At 48.6% G+C, this 21849-nt stretch overlaps 8 protein-coding genes across 8 annotated transcripts; 3 read left to right on the forward strand and 5 right to left on the reverse strand.

The window, feature by feature from the left end:
- Window positions 1–396: 396 nt before the first annotated feature.
- On the forward strand, window positions 397–1140 carry N7525_001336 (EXPERA domain-containing protein; the record flags this gene model as incomplete). The annotated part of the gene is made up of 1 exon (XM_002558019.1): window positions 397–1140. One exon carries the CDS (start codon window positions 397–399, stop codon window positions 1138–1140), a length of 744 nt encoding a protein of 247 aa, XP_002558065.1.
- An 862-nt stretch (window positions 1141–2002) lies between these two features.
- On the reverse strand, window positions 2003–3591 carry N7525_001337 (putative mitochondrial carrier protein; the record flags this gene model as incomplete). Its single annotated transcript, XM_002558018.2, has 2 exons — window positions 2003–3466; window positions 3556–3591. The coding sequence occupies 2 exons, from the start codon at window positions 3589–3591 to the stop codon at window positions 2003–2005; spliced, it is 1500 nt and encodes a 499-aa protein (XP_002558064.2).
- Window positions 3592–4307: 716 nt separating this feature from the next.
- Window positions 4308–4879, forward strand: N7525_001338 (uncharacterized protein; the record flags this gene model as incomplete). Its single annotated transcript, XM_061211853.1, has 2 exons — window positions 4308–4428; window positions 4674–4879. The coding sequence occupies 2 exons, from the start codon at window positions 4308–4310 to the stop codon at window positions 4877–4879; spliced, it is 327 nt and encodes a 108-aa protein (XP_061071079.1).
- Window positions 4880–6217: 1338 nt separating this feature from the next.
- N7525_001339 (GNAT family N-acetyltransferase) lies at window positions 6218–6901 on the forward strand (the record flags this gene model as incomplete). Its single annotated transcript, XM_061211854.1, has 1 exon — window positions 6218–6901. The coding sequence occupies one exon, from the start codon at window positions 6218–6220 to the stop codon at window positions 6899–6901; it is 684 nt and encodes a 227-aa protein (XP_061071080.1).
- An 853-nt stretch (window positions 6902–7754) lies between these two features.
- On the reverse strand, window positions 7755–9260 carry N7525_001340 (uncharacterized protein; the record flags this gene model as incomplete). Its single annotated transcript, XM_061211855.1, has 1 exon — window positions 7755–9260. One exon carries the CDS (start codon window positions 9258–9260, stop codon window positions 7755–7757), a length of 1506 nt encoding a protein of 501 aa, XP_061071081.1.
- A 285-nt stretch (window positions 9261–9545) lies between these two features.
- N7525_001341 (agmatine deiminase family protein) lies at window positions 9546–10688 on the reverse strand (the record flags this gene model as incomplete). Its single annotated transcript, XM_061211856.1, has 1 exon — window positions 9546–10688. One exon carries the CDS (start codon window positions 10686–10688, stop codon window positions 9546–9548), a length of 1143 nt encoding a protein of 380 aa, XP_061071082.1.
- A 507-nt stretch (window positions 10689–11195) lies between these two features.
- N7525_001342 (histone H4) lies at window positions 11196–11814 on the reverse strand (the record flags this gene model as incomplete). The annotated part of the gene is made up of 2 exons (XM_002558012.1): window positions 11196–11497; window positions 11805–11814. 2 exons carry the CDS (start codon window positions 11812–11814, stop codon window positions 11196–11198), a joined length of 312 nt encoding a protein of 103 aa, XP_002558058.1.
- Window positions 11815–12981: 1167 nt separating this feature from the next.
- N7525_001343 (protein phosphatase regulator GAC1) lies at window positions 12982–15350 on the reverse strand (the record flags this gene model as incomplete). Its single annotated transcript, XM_002558011.2, has 3 exons — window positions 12982–13066; window positions 13160–13434; window positions 13488–15350. 3 exons carry the CDS (start codon window positions 15348–15350, stop codon window positions 12982–12984), a joined length of 2223 nt encoding a protein of 740 aa, XP_002558057.2.
- Window positions 15351–21849: the final 6499 nt, after the last annotated feature.

Below are 21849 nucleotides of genomic sequence, written 5' to 3' on the forward strand. Positions count from 1 at the left end.
TCAAGGTGGTTCAAACGAAATAAAAAGTCACGATATGCAACGATCTGCAAGGATACTGCTTATTCCAAGTGACACAAAGGAAAAAACCCTGTAAATCCCGTAAATATACATAGATATACCTACAACAGAGGTAACTACTTCTGTACTCTCCGAACTATAGAAATTGCTGTCATCCGTGACCCACTTTCTGCCTGAGGCAACTTTTGATCTTCGCGACAGCTCAGCCCCTAATTCTTCTTTTTATTTTCTTTCTTATCAGACACCCCATTCAGCTTTCAATCGATTCCACGAAGCATGAACCACACCTAGAAAGTGTTTACATCACCAAGCCGAGACATCTACAAGCTCGCCTCCCACCACAGACCCTATCACACGATCTCCAAATATCAAATCACCATGGCGTCCACCGCGTCCACCGCGTCCTTCACCTTGGATGCCACGACAGTCCTCTGCATCGTATTCTCGCTTTCCATGATGCCAGTCGCGTACCTCTTGAGCAAGACACTTGTCCCAGCCCACAGAACACGTGACCGTATCCTCTTCTTCTGGCACGCCTACGATGCCCTCACCCACGTCTTCATCGAAGGCTCCTTCCTCTACGAATGCTTCTTCAGCTACATCGCTTCCGCTGGAAACAATACTGTGGAGCCCTTCTTCCTCAACGACCCAACCCGCATCTACGGTCCCGCCTACGGAACTGGCCCTAGCTCGCGTCTGTGGCAGGAATACGCCAAGGCTGACCGCCGCTGGGCTGGCGCTGATTTGACTGTCATCTCACTGGAGTTGTTGACCGTCTTCCTTGGTGGCCCAGCTGCGATATACATCTGCTATCTGCTGTGCCAGTCGTCGAATGAGAAGATCAGTGCCAAGTCCCGTGGTGGTGTTAAGGCGACCTTGTGGTTGGTCTCGACCATGCTTGCTACGGCCGAACTGTACGGTGGATTCATGACCTTTGCACCCGAGTGGCTGACTGGAAGCTCGCAGCTGGCTACAGAGGATCCGGTTTACCTTTGGCTGTACTTGGTCTTCTTCAACACCCTTTGGGTCTTTATCCCTCTGTGGGTGCTGTGGGAGGCGGCCAAGGAGCTTCGTGGTGCCTTTGTGGCAGCAGAGTCTCAAAATGAGAGGAAGGACCAGTGAGCTCGGTCCGAGCGTGTGTGTTACTGGAACACCCAGATGAACTTATGCCCAAAGCCTCTTGTCTTCTCTTTTTATTCTTCGACCGGCACAAAATGAGGCTGGCAAATTGTCGCCACGTCCGTTCAGGATCGTGATGAAATAGATGCGATAAAATCCACATTGTCTTTCAAGCATTACTAGCCGCCTCAGTAAATAAAATAATGTTCACGAAGCTTCTTACATAGTATTTAGGTAATACAGTCACAGCCACGTCACGAAGGAGTAGTGGTTTTAGTTGGCTTAGCGTACTCCTGTCATTAATTTGCATTTCCTACCATTTCTCGATTGCACGCTTCTGAATTTGTATCCTCATGCCGTCGAAACCAGACCCTGTCTCAATGCCCTGTTATGCTTTCACCATGAGAGCTGGAACACTGTAGTCATCCAAGTCCTGAGATTTCCCATCTCCATCTTACAATTATATCGCCATCAAATTGACCTTATTTTTACAGAGTGCTCGCATTCTTTCGTAGACATGCCGTTTGTAGTCAAGCTATGAGATTACTATATGGAAGTACCACCGTAACCATCCCCGTAACTGCTGTACTTTTCCCCTTTGAAGCCAATCAAAATAATATAAGTCAGAAGATAGATGGTTCCCAGTTATGCTATACTATAGATGTCTTTTTTTCCGTATTGCAGTAGCTTCTGTGCTCCAATCGAGACTTGGGCAATCCTTTTGCGCGTAATTGTACATGACTCGAACTACATGTAGGTGCCAGTCCACCTGGTTAAAAGAAAGGAAGAAAGAAAGAAACAAGGAACACGTAACAAGAATGTCTGAATATGTAAACCACACAAAACAGTATATTTAGCCCTCATATCAATCTCGATGCGGCCCACGATCCTTCTCCCAGAACCAATGATAAAGGCTCTTCCACTCAGCCGCCTCATCCTCAACATAATCACCGACCAGCTCAGCTGTCTCATTGATTTCATCAGAAACGGATGAAGCAGGAACCTTGAGGCCCGAGGAAGCATCAATGCCATGATTCGCATTTCCAGCAGCATCAGCAGCGCCAGTGGAGTTCGATGTCATATCAACAGAATTACCGCCAGAATTAGCATTCAGTATCTCCTGGGCGCCCTCCTTTGTTCTCTCCGCTAGGTCGCGCGCTCCTTCACGTGCAATCTCCGTATATTCCTCCGCTTGTTCGCGGGCACGCTGGATGAGTTCGTCTGGTGTGGGATAGCGACGTCCCAGCATCAGAAGGAGATAATAGCTCTTGATTATAAAGGAATACACGGCATCTTTGGCGAGCATCGTAAAGCCGTGCGAGAAGAAGCCTTTCAACACTTCACCGTGAAGGCCAGCGTAGAGCCCTAGTATACCGTCTGTACGGGCGATAGTGGCGACTGTGGAAAGTATTTCTGGTGTAAGAGGGGCGAGAAGAGAAGCCCGAGACCTTTCTGCAGTTCCAGGCCTAGACTTAGAGACCGAGCCCATTACTTGAGCTCTGGTTTTCGCGAGGGAGAAGGGATATGTGATTGATGAGGCGGCGACTTTGCTTAATGCCGCCAACAGAAATGTCAAAGCTGGAGGGGGTTTATCGCGCTTCGAGCGTGGGAGGAGGGTCCGTTTGAAGAATTCATTCAGGAAGAACGTGAGAGATGGATTCAGGGTGAGTATCAGGGTAGCCGAGTATCCAGACCAAAAGCCTCGGATACCCTTTTCAGCGCGAATGCGAGCTGCAATGTCACTAGTTGACAGGTTTTTCGCATTTCCGCCCTTGCGTGTCGTAGAGGTCTGTTTGCGCGCGACAATATTTGACAGTGGCGTGGTGAATAGCTTTGCAAACGAGCCAGCCAAGATACCAACGGCGAGTTCGTCGATTATCGGAAGGACGATGTTTTTGCTCTTGGCTGCTCGCTCTACACCTACATGCGCCACTATCCTCTTCTGGCGGATGGCACTATATGCAAGAAAGAAAAGGAACGAATCCGCGACGGTCTTCCAAGTATCCTGCGCCAGACCAGGGTAAAAGCCGGCGATACCTTGTTGTGCATATATTTTGCAGGCAGCATCCACCACACTGGTATATCTTTCGTGGGCACTCTCATCTTCATCGGATTTCCCGCTCGGGTCGCTTTCTTTCTGCTTCTGGGTTTGGGTCTGTAGACGAGCGACGATGACATTGAGGGGATAGACGACCACATTTGAGATGGCAGCGCCGACTGCACCAGCCGTTGCATTCCCTAGGGCGGGGAGTGCTGGTCCGCGAAGAGCGGCGGATTTCCAGTCACGCGGGTCATGGGATTCGTAGCGGTAGGAGGGGTGGTAGACGTCCTTGATGGCGTGAGCATGTTAGTATGGTCTAATGTAGTATCGTGATGCGGACGTGAGGAAATAGAAGCAATCTGGCCTTCAGAACGCACCAGTTGAGACTCGTAGGATAACTTGTATTCAGCCATGGCTCTGCTTCTTCTCAAGTTCGAAATCCACTATGGGGCATTGACGGTTGTTATGCTCCGGATGGGGCTCCTCAGCCTCTGATATCCATTTGAGAGAGGATGTGCATGAGTGAGATATTTTCAAGGTAATCTGGGATGATGATAATTACAGTCGATGGGGAGATTATAAGCTACGGTGATCTCTTGGTTCAAGGCCGAGGTCCATCGCCCCCGGAGGCCATGTGGAGGGATTACGTCACGTAGATCATACCCATGGTCTGTGCACACATCAGGCCACAAGGCAGTCTATTCGTCAATTCTACATAGTTAACATCGATCTCAACAGACGTCGCCACTTAATATCCCACTTTAACATGCCCTTCTTTATGGGATTCATACTCCCACGCTAAACTCAAACATCTAGCGGAGGTCTAAATTCAATGCTCGTTGAGTGAGAGGATGTGCCCACTCGACCTCACCGCCAAACCCCCAGTCAATCTTCTTGTCAACACATGATGCTCTCAAGGTGTCGGTAAACCAGAATCTGACATAATCAGCGGAGTTATCGATTGTCGTCAACTTCACTCCAAGCTGCTTCGTGACCGTGGAGAGCGCCTCAAATAAGTACACACCTTTGTCGTCGACGGGGGCCTGTTGAGGCGATTGTAAACTATCACCTCACTACCCGGCCGATTCATTAACCGCCAAGACAACATCCTTAGCTTGCAGCTAAGCTCATGGCAATCTCGGATAAAATTGGTGACAAAATACGCAAGGGGCCGTTCTCTCACGGTCTGGCACCCCGGGACAAGTTTGAACCTCGTTTGTCCCATGTTTCTGATGTGGTCGAGCTCCGCGGTAAGTCAGCCAAGTCAGTCATTTGTCACTTGGAGATCTTCAGGAGTTGGGTTTTGGCAGCTTAGCCTGTTGAGTACGTCGATGATGGAGTCCTGGAAGTGCCTCTAGGCGTCATGGTAAGCCTGCTCCCAGGCCGAAACGGCCCCCGCAGAGAAATTTTCGGTAGTAGAAGACATTGCCAATGGTAGTTGGTTGTTGCAGGATTGATGTGTGGTATGTGGTTGTTGTTAGATCAATGGTAAAAGTGAGAGACGGAAAGAGAAAGAAAGCAAGAGGCCTCAACTATGATCTTATTGAGGCATTGGAGTTGCTGAGGCTCCGACGCAGTGGGTACTGTTCTGCTTTGGGGACTTTGGCACAACTTATCACACACGAGCATAAACTCGAGGCCATCATGGAGCTGAAAGACGTGCAGCTCCCTCATGTGATTTTGGAAGTAGCTCGTGCATAAGCAGCAAACCGCTCCATGCGCCTCCCCCCGGACTCATATAGCTGCCAGTGATGGTCTTCAAGCGATTCCAACTTTCCTTCACTCTGGACAAGATAACCGCCCGATATTCGTAGTTTCTTCAAATGAACAAGACCCGTTAGGTTGAGTGACTGAAGGTACATGTGGCCGTATGTCCTTCGTCCACTCCGATTAAATGATTGTTCGAGACGGGTCAGAGTCTGAGATGTGTATAGATTTTGATTTGATGCGAGTTGAGGGACGACTTCTGCTGGAAGGGTTCATCTCAAGGCCTACGCGTCCACCCAATCACCTGGCTCTTCGAAACCAGAGTTCCATCTAGCAGGATCAGTTGGCTAGAATCTTTCGAGCCAACATCAGTGTATCGACAAGAAAAATAGGATGTAACCTTCCCATGAGTGAGGTATTCCTTCTTTGGCGTCTTATAACGACCAAGGTAACGGAAACGGGTGCCCAGGATGGTGGCCACATCATGACAGTCCGTGTCATTGGAGAAACGTTCGGAAACATCCGTCGAACGTAGCTTGCGGCTCTGGCTGCTCTCCGCAAAAGGGTCCGTTGACGGAACCGGTTTGAGGTGTTGTACGCTGATAACGGGGTGTATCTTCCACGGGGGAGGTGACTCCAATCTGTGGGCTAAACAGCCGACTAATTCGAGAACGGAGAAGTGGTCAGCATACTGCTGCCCCAGCTTTCTAAAGAGTGCGCTATTCGCGGGCCAATCCCGGTAATAAGGGTGAGCCCCCAGAGAGGTACATGAGCATACAGCGCAGGCATCTCCAGCTGATATAGCTGCCCGTTGCAGGCAGCTACACAGCTCAGTGTCAAGTTATCACATTCCAGCTGGCCAATAATTATTGTTGCACACTGTGAAGTCTTTCGATTAATGGCAGGAGACTCACGGCGGAAGCGGTCTTCTTTACCATAAAACCATAGGCGCTGGAGTGAAATTTGACGAGAGAGTCGAAGGATGTAGCAACGGCGCGCACATTTACTTCATCAAACGTCATATAGTGCGAGATAAGAGTGGATAACCTTGGAAGACAACATTACATGTGCTCAAATGATAAGCAGGGCTCAGAATGCGAAGACCAGCTAGATGATAATTTCCTAATCGGGAGCCCGATATTACCTCTTGGACCTCGGCCGATAATCGCTTACCTCACTTTGCCCCCCAATGCGACAGGGCGTCAGCATTGGAAGCTAATTGGTTTATCGCCAAAAGGGCAGTTTCCCGCTCAACTTCTATATAAAGGTATAGTCCCCAGGAAATCTGGCAGACTTCAAATTTCACTAATCCCTGCTCTTTAATTTCCAAATATGGCATCAACCCAAACCCTACAGGGCCTTTCCAAGCCTAGACTCATCTACCGAGCCCCAGAGATCTTTGAAGAGGACATTGCATTTTTCCACGATCTTATCAACGACCCCACAATCCAAACACTGAGCACTAGACGTCTCCCACGCCCGTCTCACAAAAGGTCCGCAGAGGAGTTCATCAAAACACTACAAGACGCCATTCTAGGGGTGGTTATATGTCTCCCTCAGAATTCCGCCGAAACAGAAACAGCCTCTTCAACTGAGACCCAAGTCTTGAACCAACCAGTTCAGAGTTCCAAGCCAGTCCCAATTGGCCACTTGAGCCTTTTCAGCGTGACTGGACCAGGCTACGCTCATCATCGCAATGCGATGATAGGAATCTCACTTGCGGACGGGTTCCGGGGGAAAGGATACGGCGGGGAAGCTATTAACTGGGCACTGGACTGGGCATTTCAACATCTTGGACTGCATAGAGTCTCCATAGGCGCGTTTTCGTTCAACCACGATGCATTGAAGCTTTACAGAAAGCTTGGATTTGTGGATGAAGGTCGTGAGCGTGAGGCCGTTTACCATCGTCGTACTTGGCATGATATTGTTAGTTTGTCTATGCTGGAGCATGAGTGGGAGGTTTTGAGAGGAATGGTACCTATTCAATCAGATCCCACGCCACAGTCTTCCTCCTGAAGCGTCAGAGATGGAAGACTGATGGACAATGCTTCACTGAGAAATGCTGTTACCCCCCGCCTTCATATGTACTACGGCATTGTATAGCCGCTAGTGCCCCATATCGTGGTTTTCTATATTGAATCTTGATACCGCCAACCTTGGAATTTACCATTGCTTCCAAATCCTAGTGATTAATTCCTACAATATCAACTTCTATAGGGTCAATTTCTAGTAATACCTCAATTTCTATAACAAGAATAGCCGGCCGCCTATACAGCCGTAGTCTTTATAGTGATCTTCTTAGGTGGTCTTTTTATATGTCTTTTTAGTGGTCCTGTTTAGTAGACTTCACAGATAGACTTTCTAATATCTAGAACAGGGATTTTCTCTCCCTTCTTAGTTTATTAGGTAGATAGTAGAAAAGGGCCAAATAAGGATTAATTCATAAAGGGAGCTTTTCTATACATGACCTTGGATATCTGAACTTCTACAACATCTCAAATTTCTATGGTGTCAATTTCTACGCCATCAATTTTTGTCAATTTTTTATTTCTATAGTCAGTAAAACACTCTAATACTAGTTTTATGAAATGTTCTGCTAGCAAAATAATGTGTACCGAAGCTTGCCACGAATCATACATGAACATTACAACTATTTTATCACTATTGAGATCTTCAAGGTAGAAGATTGTAGCAGCTCGCGATATCACTGGCTGTGCACTTAAATTCAGCATACATAATGACGAATTGTTCAATAGAGGAACCGAAGAGCAGACGCCATAATAACACAGAACCACCTGACCCGTTGGAACAAGCCGCCATCCCCTGAAATAATATTATACATAAAAACATTGCTGAGACCAACACAGAGCTATGGTGGCATGGCAACACGAAGATGTGTATCAACCAAGTCAAACCAAACGCCCTCAAATCCAGACTCCCTCGACGCCCTGGCCACCTTGACAAATTCCTGAAGCCGCCCTACACATACACTTTGAAGAGTGAATGAGGTCAATCGTTCCACCAAATCTTCTCCAGGGCCATATATCTCAAACATTGCCATCGTCAAAGGAAACACAACAGGCAACGCGCTGGTATCCTTCAAATTGGCCGCCGACTTGGCAAAGAACGACAACTCCGAGAATATTCCATTTGCAAGTTTCCACGCTGCCTCATCCTCGACTCCAAGCGGATATCGCAGTCGGTGCAGGATCAATAAAGCCGCCAGACGATACACATTTGCTTGAGTCACCATTGCTAAAACCGCATGCTGGCCATAGCTTTCGAACAGTCCGGCAGGGGTTTGCGGCCGCCAGCGGCGGATCGTCTCCTCTATCTCGTCCAGTCGGTCATGATAGGCTGAGTAGGATTCAGATCCGACAGCAGGAGCTTCTCTCTTCAATGCATTGCTGCACACACAGATATCGTAAAGATGAGGGAGGAGTGTTGCACAGAGGCCAAGATAGCGGTCAACGATGACGCGACGCTGAGGATCGAGTCGTATTATTGGGATCTCACGGTGCACTAAACACTCGACTGTGTCGACCAAAATCGGGGTCATGGTTATTGTGTCCATGATTGGGGTGTGCACCATTCTGGGAAGCCATGCTTTGGCCGACATGAGGGAGCTCCGAACGATAGCGTGGGCGGTGCGGGAGTATGGTGTCGTGAGTACATCGAACACATACATAGTCTGGCCCAGGAAGAGAGCGCAAGCTGCGTCGTAATCATTTGTAATTTTCACACTCCTCAGACGTTGCAAGCCCTTCGCAGCCCTGAACACATCGGGCTCGCTCCGGCGTATAATAGGGGACTTTTGGTAATTTGTCATCAGTCCTAGGAATGCCAGGTATCCTTCGGTCAGCACCGGGGCGGATAGCTGCAAAATAACGTAAATAACCTTTTGGGAGAGCGGAATAAAACTGTTTCCAAATACAAATGGTGCATGTATGACTGAGAATTGCTCCACGTCCATAACGGTGCGAAATGCATCTGATGTCGTTTGGAAGTTGGTGGGGGCGGCGAGTAATTTCTCTGGCGACATTCTCATGACATCGGGGCTTTCCGGTGTCCAAGGTACATCATCTCTGAGAGGCGAGCTCAAAGATGAGCTTGAACTAGATGAGGAAGATGAGGAAGGTGACGCATAGGTCTCGCTTTCCTTGGATTTGGCGCCCTGTCGAGACACGATAGTGGAGACCTGCAAATCACCATGTGGGAAGGCTTTGGCGGAAGAGCGATGTCTCATTCGTTTGGTATGACGAGCGACGGAGCCAATCTTCAGACGACTACATTTGAGGCATGTCGGACTGGCACCCACGGTACATGTCTCTTTCGCTTTACTGAAGTTGCAGTGGTCGCAGGCCTTCGCCATCATCTTAGGCCGAATGCACTATGTAAATAGCAAGAGATGACGAGCTGTATAGTAGAGTGGTAGCTGTCTAGTCAGTTTGCAAGATGGATGTCAGAGTTGTATGAATTCAGGGAGGTGCCCCGGCAAGATCGGCGACTTCCCCGCTCTCCCCAGGATTTCCCGGGGTCGATCGGCGTATAGACTTCCTCTTCGGGTAATGCGATCAGATCTCATTTGAGATCCTGAATAAATGACATAAATACATAGAACGGTAGGCCAGTTTACTATTTCACAACACCCACGGGTGGTCTATTCATCCACAGAAAGCACTGGTTGGGTTGCGCAGTGAATCACACCCCCGGCCAATGGAAGCGCAGACACAAACACTGGCCGAATCACGCGGTCAGGGCACAGCTTTTGAAACAGTACCAAGGCCTCCTGGTCTCGCCGACGGTCGCCGAACTGCGGAACAATAAGTCCGCCATTGACAAAATAAAAATTCACATAGTTAGTCGCTGGTTCATCGTAGGACAAGACCCCGAAGATCTTGGGGTTCGGCTCGTCTACTACGTGTACCTCGAAAGGGCGACCCTTGGCATCGACCGACTTCCCGAGAATGTCCCTGATCTCTTCAAAAACCTCCAGCCATGGCTTTGGCGCACTAGAATGGGGCCGGGAGAGGACAACAACTCCGGGCCGGACAAAGTTGACTTCAGCATCAGCATGCACATCAGTAACATCCAGACCCTTTCTCCCGGGGAACCAGATAATTTTCTCGACGCCTAGGAGACGGCGGAGTTCTGCCTCAATCACGGCCTTTGAAAGACCAGGGTTGCGATTTTCGTTGATGATGCTGCTTTCAGTGGCCAGAAGTGTGCCTTCGCCATCCACAACTAGTGCACCACCTTCCAGACAAACATGTGATTCCACTAGAGTCACCTGAGAGGGGAGGACATCAGATTCGATAACTCTACGGGCGAAACTTCTGTTTTCTTCAATCTGTTCAGGCGTCATCACAGGCCAATCACGCCCATCCGAAGCTCGGTCGTGGGCGCCAAGGTCATGCTTCCGTCCCCATTCACTGAATCGAAAATTGATTGCAAAACGTTGATGTATGGATTCGCCAACTCCGCGTACATAGACAGGGCCTGTATCGCGGACCCAAAGGTGATTTGTGAGGAAGGGGATGACAGATATATTCGAGGTGTCACTCGGATATCTCGTAATAGCTTGGCTGATCATTGATTTTGCTTGCTTGGCATCTTCGGGTCTAGCATATAGTCGAACCGGCTCATGGGTCGATATGACACAGGCCAAATTAGCAATGTCGACACATGCGCTTTGGTAGTACGCCGAGGCGATGGAGACTTTGGACGGGAATCCGAGAATGGTCGCAGCATGACGGGCAGTCTCCTGGGGATAGAAAAACCTTCCTTTTAATAAAGAGGCCATATTTCCAATGACTGGAATAGGAAGGAAAAGCCAATAGCTCTGTAGGCGAGCTCGCTGCTCGAAAGGAACCTAAAGTTGGGGGAAACTTCAGGGAACTAGGCTCCGCCCGTGACTTTCCACCCTACAATGTCGTCATTCACTGAAGGCATACAGTGTCAAGTCTACTACCTAAATTATAAAAATTATTTCGAAGGCAGAAATAAAACTACATGAAAACAATTACTGATAGCAGACGTTATATTGAACTCGATGGAGTCAACCAGAGGGACTATCACTAGTTATGAAGGACACCGTCCATTTCCCAGGTAAAAAAGAAAAGATCCCAACCAAAGGGCATCAAAGCAGCCCAAAGAAATTCCCTAAACCCCATAACCATTTGACGCGCAAAAAAAAAAGAGAGAAACCCATCACACCGTAGCGCATTAAGTAAAAGCTTCCAACCGGCACAGCACCTCACAGTGAGTGAGTGGTAAGTCGTTTGAGGCCATAAATTGTCGCAAGGCGAATCTAACCACCGAAACCGTAGAGGGTACGGCCCTGGCGCTTGAGGGCGTAGACGACGTCGAGGGAGGTGACGGTCTTGCGCTTGGCGTGCTCGGTGTAGGTGACGGCGTCACGGATTACGGACTCAAGGAAGGTCTTGAGCACACCGCGGGTCTCTTCATAGATCATAGCGGAGATACGCTTGACACCACCACGGCGGGCGAGACGACGGATGGCAGGCTTGGTGATTCCCTGGATGTTGTCGCGCAAGATCTTGCGGTGGCGCTTGGCACCGCCTTTGCCGAGGCCCTTTCCGCCTTTGCCGCCTGGTTTGGTTTGTTAGTTATTGTTCGAACATTTGTATGAGGACAAGTAGGGTTTAGTATGTGGAGGGTATAATGTAGAACAGGACGGAGAGCAGGGGAGTATAGGAGCTGAGGGTGGTTGGAGGTTGTGTTAAGATGCGTGAAGGTGAATAGCCTTTCCTAATTAGGAAAGGTGGGATGAAGTTGCTGCCTGAGGCTCAGTCACGTGCGGACAGGGGCATCACCAGTTCTTATTTTGGGAACGCCGACAACAAAGACATGAGGGTATATAGTGACAACAACATGTAAAAAGACAAAAAATACTTACGTCCAGACATAGTTCAGATAGTAAGAATTGAAAATATGTAGAAAAGGAGATGGATCGAGGTCTGTGTGGTCGATAAACGATGAAAAACACGCGTTTGACGAGCTGGCGTTGAGGATAAGAGAGGGGAAGAAATAAGAAAGTGACTAAATGGAGGGGGAGAGTGGTTTAAATAAGAAAGCCAATTACGCGTGATCCGGAAAGTAAGGATTTTAGGTAAGCGAGACATTTCTAAGGTTAACCATCATTCTGCAATGCGGCGGTGATTGGCGGGCGGCGGGAAAAGAAAAAGGGTGTTATGAAGGGCCGATTTCCAGCGTGTCTACCAGGCATCGACCAGCCCGCATTTTGCTGCGTCGAACGGCATTGATACTGATCACGTGGTGATAAGATAGGAATGGCGCTAGCCCAGTCGGGAAGTATACCCCAAGACTCCACCACTCGAATGAATGTGGGCTTCATCTACTCTACTCCTTGGCTTTTCGACATGTGGCTAGCATGTTTGTTGAGCAAAGGGAGAATCTTTTGGGATTCGCAATATATCCTAAGAAGCTACCAGTGAAAAAGGAAGATCCGGTCGCGTTCATCATGTCTCGTGTCATTTCAAAACTACGTCGCGTTGCCTATATGGTAGGCAGTCATGTATCGCTATCTTCGCATCACATCTTCGCGTCTCCTGTCCACGTCCAACCATAAAGGTGGACAATATTGTGGAGCTGAAATCGAAAAACAATCGGGGGAAAAACAGGGAAGAGAGAACGCCAGAACACCATGCAATCAAAGAAACCCCATAAAGTGCAATGCACCGAGATCAAAAGAGGAGGCGGGCATACTAAAAACTTTTGCGTTGAAAATGAAGGGCCATCCAGGAAAGAACAGCAAAGAATCGAAAAAAGCCTCGGAAAACGAAATCGTAGCGTCATCATGCGTGTCCAAAGCGGCACGCAGAGGTAAACAAATAAATCGTGAGAATGACCGCGCCAGACAAAAGTTGGGACAGGCACCTCGATGATTTGGACCGACGACAGGTGGAAACGAGCCACACAACAAATGATTCAACGAAACGTCCGCGGTTTATTATGCATCGCAGAGACAATCGCCCACATGTGCTGCTGGCCGAAACCACCCGCGGATAGAGCAGGGTAATGTTGAGAGGGAGTCAAAAAGGCAAAAAGATCCATCAGAGTGCGCCGATACGTGGGGTCAAAGGAGTCGAAATTGGGCCAACGGATCTGTCCAGTTCCACTGAGGGACTACCAAACTCCCTTCACGAGAGTCGTCAACGATATGCTATAAAGGCCGACCGGAAGGATCACAGCCAGGTTGAACGCTGTATATAACAAGTCTATGTTACTCACCCTCTAATGACCGGTGGGGAGTGAGGGTCATTCATGAAATTGTGGTGGAAGGAATGGCGAAAAGCCATGGGAGAAGCTGAGGGCAGCGGGGAGCTGCGTGGGCTAACAGAAGCGCGGGATGCTTCGGCCACAGGAGCAACGAGAGGAGCAGGAGACCGAGGAGACAGCGGCGGCGAAGGACAGGCTGGGGCAGAGATATGCTTCGGGGCCTCGCCTTCACGACCGCTGGAGATCGATGCGTGTGCCTTCAGGTTCGATCCTGGCGGAGACCCATACTATAACAGGTTAGTTAACTGCAATGGCGTGATTTGTTGTTAAAAAAACTCACAAAGCAGTACTTATCGACCAACTCTTGGTACACGGAAGACTCGAGCTGTGGCTTGCTAGATACCAAAGAGGAAGGTTTTAGATCTCCCACACGACTTCCGGTGCGGAAATTATCGCTCACTGCAGAGAGATGGCCCTGCTCAAAACTGGGCGTTTTCTTGGTCGGCTTGTAGACTTCTGCCTCCACAGTCTCCCCGGATCTTGCACGGGCAGCCAGAGCGGTCCGATCCAGAGGTGCCTTTGACCGCATAGCAGCAGACAACGATGCTCCAAAGTCATACCGGTTCCCGAATGCCTGGCGGTTGGAGTTCTCACGGCGTTTGGGCGGCGCGACCGTATCGATGTCATCCGAGGGCGTGCGAGCCAAGGGCGCACCATTCGTATCATTGAAAGGGTTCGTGAACGGTGGCTTTTCGCCGAGGTCGGGGAAATCATAGGTAGTCGGCATGGATTGGGGTCGCATGGTGTGAGAGCTGGTGAACGACCGGCTGCGTGGAAGAGCAGGGCGAGACCCGCCATTTACAGGCTTGGTCGTGGTCTTAGGCACTTTGTGGAAATCGACCTGATAATTCACCGAATCATTGTTATCCCAATATTCCTGTCCATCCACATTATAGCGGATGCACATGAACATGGTCTTCGTCTCCAGATTGGCTTGATCATTCAGCTTGAGATCGAACGAAAAGCGATCGAACCCATCGGCAGCTTGCTGCCGGCGAACATCATGGCAGTATGCCGCTGAAACCTCCGAGGTAGTCCTCCAGTAATCCAGAGTGAAACGAGCGGTTACATTCTTATGGAAAGCAAGATTCGCCACTGCCACAGTGCCGATCAAAGTGCTCTTATCAGCCGATAGGAACAATCTCTCGAGGCGGACCGGACGATTGGCACGTGATGAGGGATCCTTAGGCCAATTGGAGAGCTTGATCTCCCATTCCCACGATGGACCGCGCGAGTCAGCAGAGCCAAAGGGAAACTCAACCTTGGCGTCATGGTTGTCGACTGGTGATGTCTCTGTGCTGACGGCTAATGGCCTGTCGAGCTGGAGGAAGTGCCGGATATGCTCCAAGTGAGAGTCAAAGTGAACCGCCTTGGAATAGACGGGGGTACCAGGCATGCTAGATGGTCGTCGCCGTGACGAAGAAGGGCGAAGAGCAGGTCGAACAAGCTCGCCTGACTTCTTACGGACCATTGGGGGCTTGGACGACATTTCCGCGTCACTTTCTTCGGGTGAGCTAGTCAGTGCCGATTCCCGAGCTAAATCAATGGCGGTTTCAGTGGATGATCGAGAGTGACTGATCTTGCGAGCTTCTTTGGACAACGGTAGGTGGGGGAGCTTGGGCCGAGTGGGCTTTGCCTCGGTGGCCGACGGTGCGCTCGATGAGGGCCGAGCCGGCTTTTCTGGCTGGTCTGATGGACCCATTCTTTCCGGAGAACTCTCCCTCATCAATTTAATCGATCTAACGGCAGCCTCGAGCTCGTCAAACTTGACACCCTCACCACTGCGGTGTGGTGATTCCTCATCACTTGAGTTCGGCCCAGACTCAGGAGGTGAGATCACGGCCCCGGGAGGGATGATACCATTGCTTATCGGCGGTGGGGACTGACGAAGACTAGCATGAGGATCAATGGAGGACGAGGCCCGGGCCGGGGTTTCTGGAGCGGAGTGCACTGTCGGTTTGCTGTTCGAAGGGCTCCTCCGATGACGACGAGTATATGAGGTAGAGGAATATGAACGGGAATTCTGAACCCGTGCCGACACGGAGCGAGCCAAACCGGGCCGCTCAGAAGGCACTTCGGCTGGTTGGGTGTATTCAATGTGCTGCGCGGAGAGCAACGTCTTCAATGGCGCAGTGTATGGCATCCGGCCGACTTGTGTGTTTCAACACAAGAAGGGGATGAAAGGTAGATAGCAAAGGCTCTGATGTTTTTCAATCACAATGAAGTGCCTGAAGTAGCTTTGCCGTCAGCAATCATTGAATCCCGAGTATATCGTGGCAAAGGTCAAAGAGTGGCAAGAGGCGAACATGCCATTTCATCAGGGCATAAAATGGGAGTGGGGTGACACTTGAGGAAGGTGCCAGCGGAAAAGTCAAGGTTTCACAGGTAACACCAAGATAACTTTTTGAAGGGAATTGAGTCTGGGTCAATTGGGGAAGGAAAGAGCTTATCAATACCGTGAAGTATGAACATCGAGTGGCGATGAGGTATCAGCCGGAGTATCGGCAAAACGAAATGTTCAACAAAATAGTACAGAGAAGAGACAAGATGTACATATAAAAAAGTAGAAAGGAAAAGGAAAAAAAGTCAAGCTCCCGGCACAGCCGCGATCAAGGAAGAGAGGTGATTTAAAGGGACCCTTGGGATGTACCAGATAACCTTGGAAGTTATAGTGGCAAAATCAAGCAGCCATTCCCGCTATGACCGTTGAGAGAAGATAAAGTAGAGAAAAAGATTTAGGAAGAAATAAAAATCCGGTATTATAGGTTTTTGTGAGAAACCAGAAATGGAAAATCCTTAAAAATTAAAAGATAAGTAAAGATGAATTGTGCCATCCCAAGATCAAATTTATTGAATTTATTGTCTAGGTGCGTCTGCTTTGCATAGACTCCGCTTCGATACCACCAAGGTCAGTGCGGCCCGTATAGGTGGGGGGATAACTTCCTGTTTTTCTTCTTTTTTTCTTTTTCTTTTTCTTTTTGGTCTATTTTTTCTTCTTTTTTCTGTTCTTCTTTTTTTATTCGTTTTCACTATATTCAAACTTTGTATCATTTACCTCTTTCGATTTCTATATACTGTCAATGGTCTGATTGCAGTTGATATTGAAGATACCCGTAGACATCCTAGATTGTTCCCACCACTATCTCCTTCCATCTCTCTTCTCAAATTCTCCGACATATGGTCTATTCGCACGAGCATGGACGATCCTACACTTTGCGAGCTCACTATAATGCACTGGCCGTTCCCCCTAGTGTCACAAATTAGCGGACGACAGACCTCCAGCCCACAGGCGCTAAGAGGTCCATGTACTCCGTACATTAACTATGCTTCAACCTGTGTTCCCTGTTTTTTTGACCTGACGCATATCATTTCGTATCACCCATCATTATCCCCAGACCATCAAAGTCTGTCAAAAATATTACTGTTATCATTCAACCTTTCTTCAGTGCCATCGAGATTTGATATGTGGTACAATGATCTTCCCTTATCAATTAAGAACCTTTGCTAAGGCCCGTGGTACAAAGACTGGTCGAGATTTATGGATCGGCGCAGCCAAAACCGGTTTGTACCAGATTTCTCCTAACCGGAGGTATAACTTCTTTTTTTTTTTTTTTGTTTCGGCGCACGGGTAACTAGGGATACATTGCATGCAAGTGCGAGAAGCATAATATCCACTCATCCCCTTCGCTCCTCGACTACACCGTGTTCCGTATATGAAATCTTCGGGTGCAAAGAAGCTTGGAAGTTACTCTGGAGTTGTCGTACCGTCCGGTCGGACTACAATGTATGTAAACTATGTAGGGAAATGGCTAAACCAAGAGGGAAATCAATGACTACAATTGTAAACTAATTTTAATCATACACTGTTATCGAGACTTTTTTTGATACTTCCGGGAACTCTACTCCGTACAAGTGAAGCTGTTATCTGCGGTGGAACGACAGCAGGTATCCTTTCCCGCTACACGACGATGGTCCAATTCCGTAGATATCAAACCGAGAACAAGAATTTTATCGTTGTCCAGTTTATGTATGAAATCCCACTGTGACGTGCATAGTGCATTTGAATATAGTCTCATTGTAAGTGCACTTGTGCTGTACTCCGGAGTTCGGTGGATCTCAGGGCTCCACCGAGGGTACCGCAAAAAGCCGGTCGTAGAGAATGGAGAAATAGTATGGAGATATGGAGATATAGAGATGAGATGATCAAGTTGATCGGATGATTTCCAATCGGATTAGTGTAATAACTGAAGGAATCACGAATCCATCACGACTCCTCCAGAGGGTATTCCAATGTCCGGATGGAGATCCGAAATCACGACTTTTCCATATCTATACAAAATATAAAATGTAGAGTGGTAGTTCCACGCACATAGTCCATGATGTCAAGGTGCATTTGATAGCCCCGATGCCTTGGTTTTCGTCCACTTGGCGGGAGGTCTGGACCCCCCGGTCGCTCGTGCAGCATACCAATCTTTTAATCTTTTTGTACTCCAAGACATTTCATAGATCTTGGAAGTATCATGCATATTCTTTCCCAAGATATGAATACGTAGTTGAAGGGTTTAAATGGCATGCTCGAGCTTGGAAGTACAAGTTATATTGCATTGATCATTGACCTTGGGAGTTGTATGAAACTATGAAATAGGTCAATGTCTGAATTGGTTTTCCGCGTTTCACAATCCCTTCAGCCCCCAAGGCGACTATCATCTGTCTCACCAATTAAGTGTCATACAAGTATTATAATGAACTTTTTTTCATAAAATCTTATTTCCAAACCCGTCCCGAGCTCTGGTATAGACGCCCACGCCCGGACCACCAACCCCTTTGTTAGCGGTGCAGAGTTTTCCTCTTTCGCCACTCTATTCATTGAACCCAACAAAACAAGTGGCTTCAGATGGCGCGATGTCCGCAATTGTTTTATTCAATAAAGATCTCCTCGGAAATGCTAGTAGATTGGCGAAACCCTGAAACCCTCCATGGCGCATGGTGGGTAGCCGGCCAGAGTCTCGACTCCCAACTGTTCGACAGTCTCGAACTCTTCTGATCTGCACAAGGCTAGGATGTTAATCTCCAGATTTTCAACCCCTCATTTTCAGATGGGGTTGTCCCGCAAAACCATATCCATGGACTGAATATGGCCTACGGGCGGACCCGACACAGTTTTGATGGGATGCTCAATTGCCAATATGAACGTCTCGGTGAGCAAGGTCGCAACATTCCGAGCTGCAGGGCGATAACGTCTGTTTAGCCCCTCGCCGAGACCCTGGAAAGTTCCGTGCACTTTTTTTTTTTTGCTTTTGCTTTTTCCTTTTTCTAATTTGATCCCGAAATCTGAGAACCCTCCATCGGTTGTCCGGCCCACGGGAAACCCGAATTAGGTTATAACCCGCAACCCTTATATAATGGCAAGTGGTATAGGGTCGAAGCGACGAAGCGGTCAGATCAGGACCTATCAGAAGTATATTCATATGTGAACCTTGAGATCACAGAGTTCAAGCTTAGTTTTTACAAGCTTAGTTTTTATTTTTATTTTGGATTGGATTGCGAGACCTCCGCTAATCTACTCTGAAAATGATCGCCTAGATGCGATCTCACCTTGCAATTTGCAGTTTCGACTTTTACGGATTGAGACATTTTCAACAGGCAGACTAACGTGCTCGGAGTGATGTGATCCTTGAACTTCGCATTGTCTCGCTGGCGACAATTCCAAACTGCAACTTACCCCGAGGGCGTTAGCGTGGCTGAACTCAAGTCTTCTAGGCCATCGACCAGGCTTTCCATCCCCGGCGCTATTCCGAGAATCATCCCGCGCAGTCAACTAGATACTGCTAAGAATAATCTTCCCCTGCTTCATCTTGGTGATAAGCACGCACACGCTTTGGGCAGCAGCGTGTCCAGGCTGCAGTCGCTGCTTTGCCAAGAAGCAAAATGAAATGAAGCGTGAATAGCATGCATTAACGAGACCAGGGCAGTGAAATGAGAGAGGGGCAGCGCGTTTCCTAGAGAGCTCTAGCTACCCCGCGTGGGCACGGCTGGCGTCAGCTCCTGCGTTTATGATGCATACTTTGCGACCTCGGAGTTGATACGGACCCCAGGGATCGGGCGCGATGCTGACTTGCGTTATGCTCTCTAAGGTTTCTTACCCCGCGAGCTATACCCCAGGATTCGCGTCAGGTTGACAATGATTAGGTCGGGATCTGCTAATGCGATTTGATGGTTCACTCTACTTGTAGAAATAGAATATCCCCAGATATCCTAGTCATCCAGAGTACACTCGAACACACCCGATGGATATGTGAATTCAACCTTCCGATATTAGACCTCCATAATTGGAACCGTTTTAATCAGCTAACCATTCCAGCGTGACACAGCATAGACGTTTCAACCCGTTTCAACCCGTTTCAACCCGTTTCAATTCACATTTCTGGCACAAGATAGAGAACTCGACGATGATTGGCCCGTAGCTGCTGATAGCTCAAGAATAAGAAAATCGCACGCAAGCAGCGCAGATGGGCTGACTATGCAATGTCGCACGTCACGTAAATCCCAGGCGCGCCTCTTCTGCAATGCACTGCACCGAGCACCACCTGACCTTCTAACATCCCTGTCGACCACACGTTCCCAAGGGGCATCTGTATCCCGGGCGTTGTATCTCAAAAAAATTGTTGAGGAAGTGGCACCACCTTGCACATCTTGGCATCAACCAACCACTGGCAAGACGGCCAGACGATCAGGGACAGCCGCTTTAGTCGATTCGGTATACATCGAGGTGGTATACATGATGCGTACTAAAGGGGCAGCACGGGCCTTGGAACGTTAGTGCATATGATAGTAACGCTATAGAAAAGTATACTTAATATATACTTCAGAAAGCCACCTATACCACCGACAAACTAGTAGCCTCGCCCGAAGTAAGTATATTGTATGGATACCTCGCGCCCCACGCTTATGCATAGCATGCGAGAAAGGACCAGCGCTAAAGCAGCCCCCACCAAGTTCGACCACCGGCCAGAACGGAGGCGCGGTAGTCTGTGCGTGCGATCCCGGAGCTACGACTCGACGGCGCGGTGATAGTGGGGCGTGGATAGCTTGATTAGTCTGCGCGGCCGTGCATAAGGCGCTGCATTAGTGCGGCGAACTGACAATTGCTATGCATGACTGACGGGGTCAGTGCATGGTCGTTGTTCTGGGCTGTTGAATGTGGGTTTATCTCAGGGGTTTCAGGTTGACATGTTTACACTTTGCGCTTGAAACTTTCCTTAGGTGGTTTTGGGGCTTGCTCTGGGGAAAATGATGTGCAACTTGCAGGTGTACACCGAAGTCGCGGGGTTTATCTCCACACTTGCTATTCTCGTTGATTGTCAGATTGTCAGGCAAGTTGCAATTCGAGAGGTTAATGAAGTTCCTCGTGAACATCCTCAATTGATAATGCGCTCGGCTAAGTTGTCGTTGATGATGGTGACTCCACTCGTTCTATACCTAAAAATGGCAACCTTCCAATAGAAGCCAGATGTGCCTAGGCGTGGCAGATAGATTACCTAAAAGCCAAGCCGCCAATCGAAAAAAATAGCACTCGGCTATCTAGAACCGCTATAATACGGCCGAGCTAGAGGATTGGCTAGTTTGGGTCCGTTATCATTCTATGCGGGAGAGGCGTTTTCCATTGCCAGCGTTATAGAACGCCCATTCCTGATTACGAGCATTAACACCTCCCTGTCAAGCCCTATAATTCGGGAATTCGGCCCTCCTTATCCGCCAGCTATTAATATATTCAATGGATATTAAACATAAGGACGCGGGGTAAAAGAGTCTTCCCTCAGTTGGAGTTGAGGCCTTGGGAATGGACCGGGATCAGTCTCCCACTCGTGGGGTTGAAGAGGGTCTAAGGGTAGGTACCCTGTAAGGTTAGTAAAGACGATCGCTGCTAAAAAGGTCGATCATTTACACTCTTTTTTTGCCCCTATCAAAGATCATGTATGGAATTTGATAGGCCAATTATTTCATTCGGAGTATAGGACGAAAAGCAAAAGTCAAAAAGAATCGTTCTAACGTATCCATCGGGCTAACTATGTGGATTTCTGAATTGGTAGAATCCCATGCCTAGAATTAAGGCCGCATAAGCCGGCTATTATTCCAAGGTTATGCCAGACTACATACCTAAGTATGTACCTATGTAGGCAAGCTGAAACCTGGTACTTGAGCATATTGCCTGAACAAAGAACAAAGCAATCTAACAATGTTCTCGGATTCAACGGATATCCCTATCTGCGGAGATGGGTAGTTTGGCTCGCCCTGCGCCCCTCAATTGCGGGGTGCATCTGCCACCTCATACTGTCCGAGCGACATTATCACCTTACATCTGATACACTTCCGAGGTTATGATTATCCATGCCTTCCTAGTAAACAGCTGACAATGCAGATAGTATCACAAGACAAGGACAGCAAACCAACCTTTCGCCCCTCAAATGATAACACTAGTTGACGAATAGATCCCCTGATCTTCCTAGCACCCATGGTCTCCGAACCTATGCTCTCCCATATCCTCAAGCCACAGCGGGAGCCAGTGACCGGCCCCTACAAGCCGAACTCCCTTGAGATGGTCCTTCCCCACACTTCGACTGTCATACGCAGATGATCACAGC

Source organism: Penicillium rubens (assembly GCF_028828025.1).
Source record: "Penicillium rubens strain IBT 27055 chromosome Unknown utg000001l_segment0_segment0, whole genome shotgun sequence".
In the NCBI taxonomy this organism is placed as follows: domain Eukaryota; kingdom Fungi; phylum Ascomycota; class Eurotiomycetes; order Eurotiales; family Aspergillaceae; genus Penicillium; species Penicillium rubens.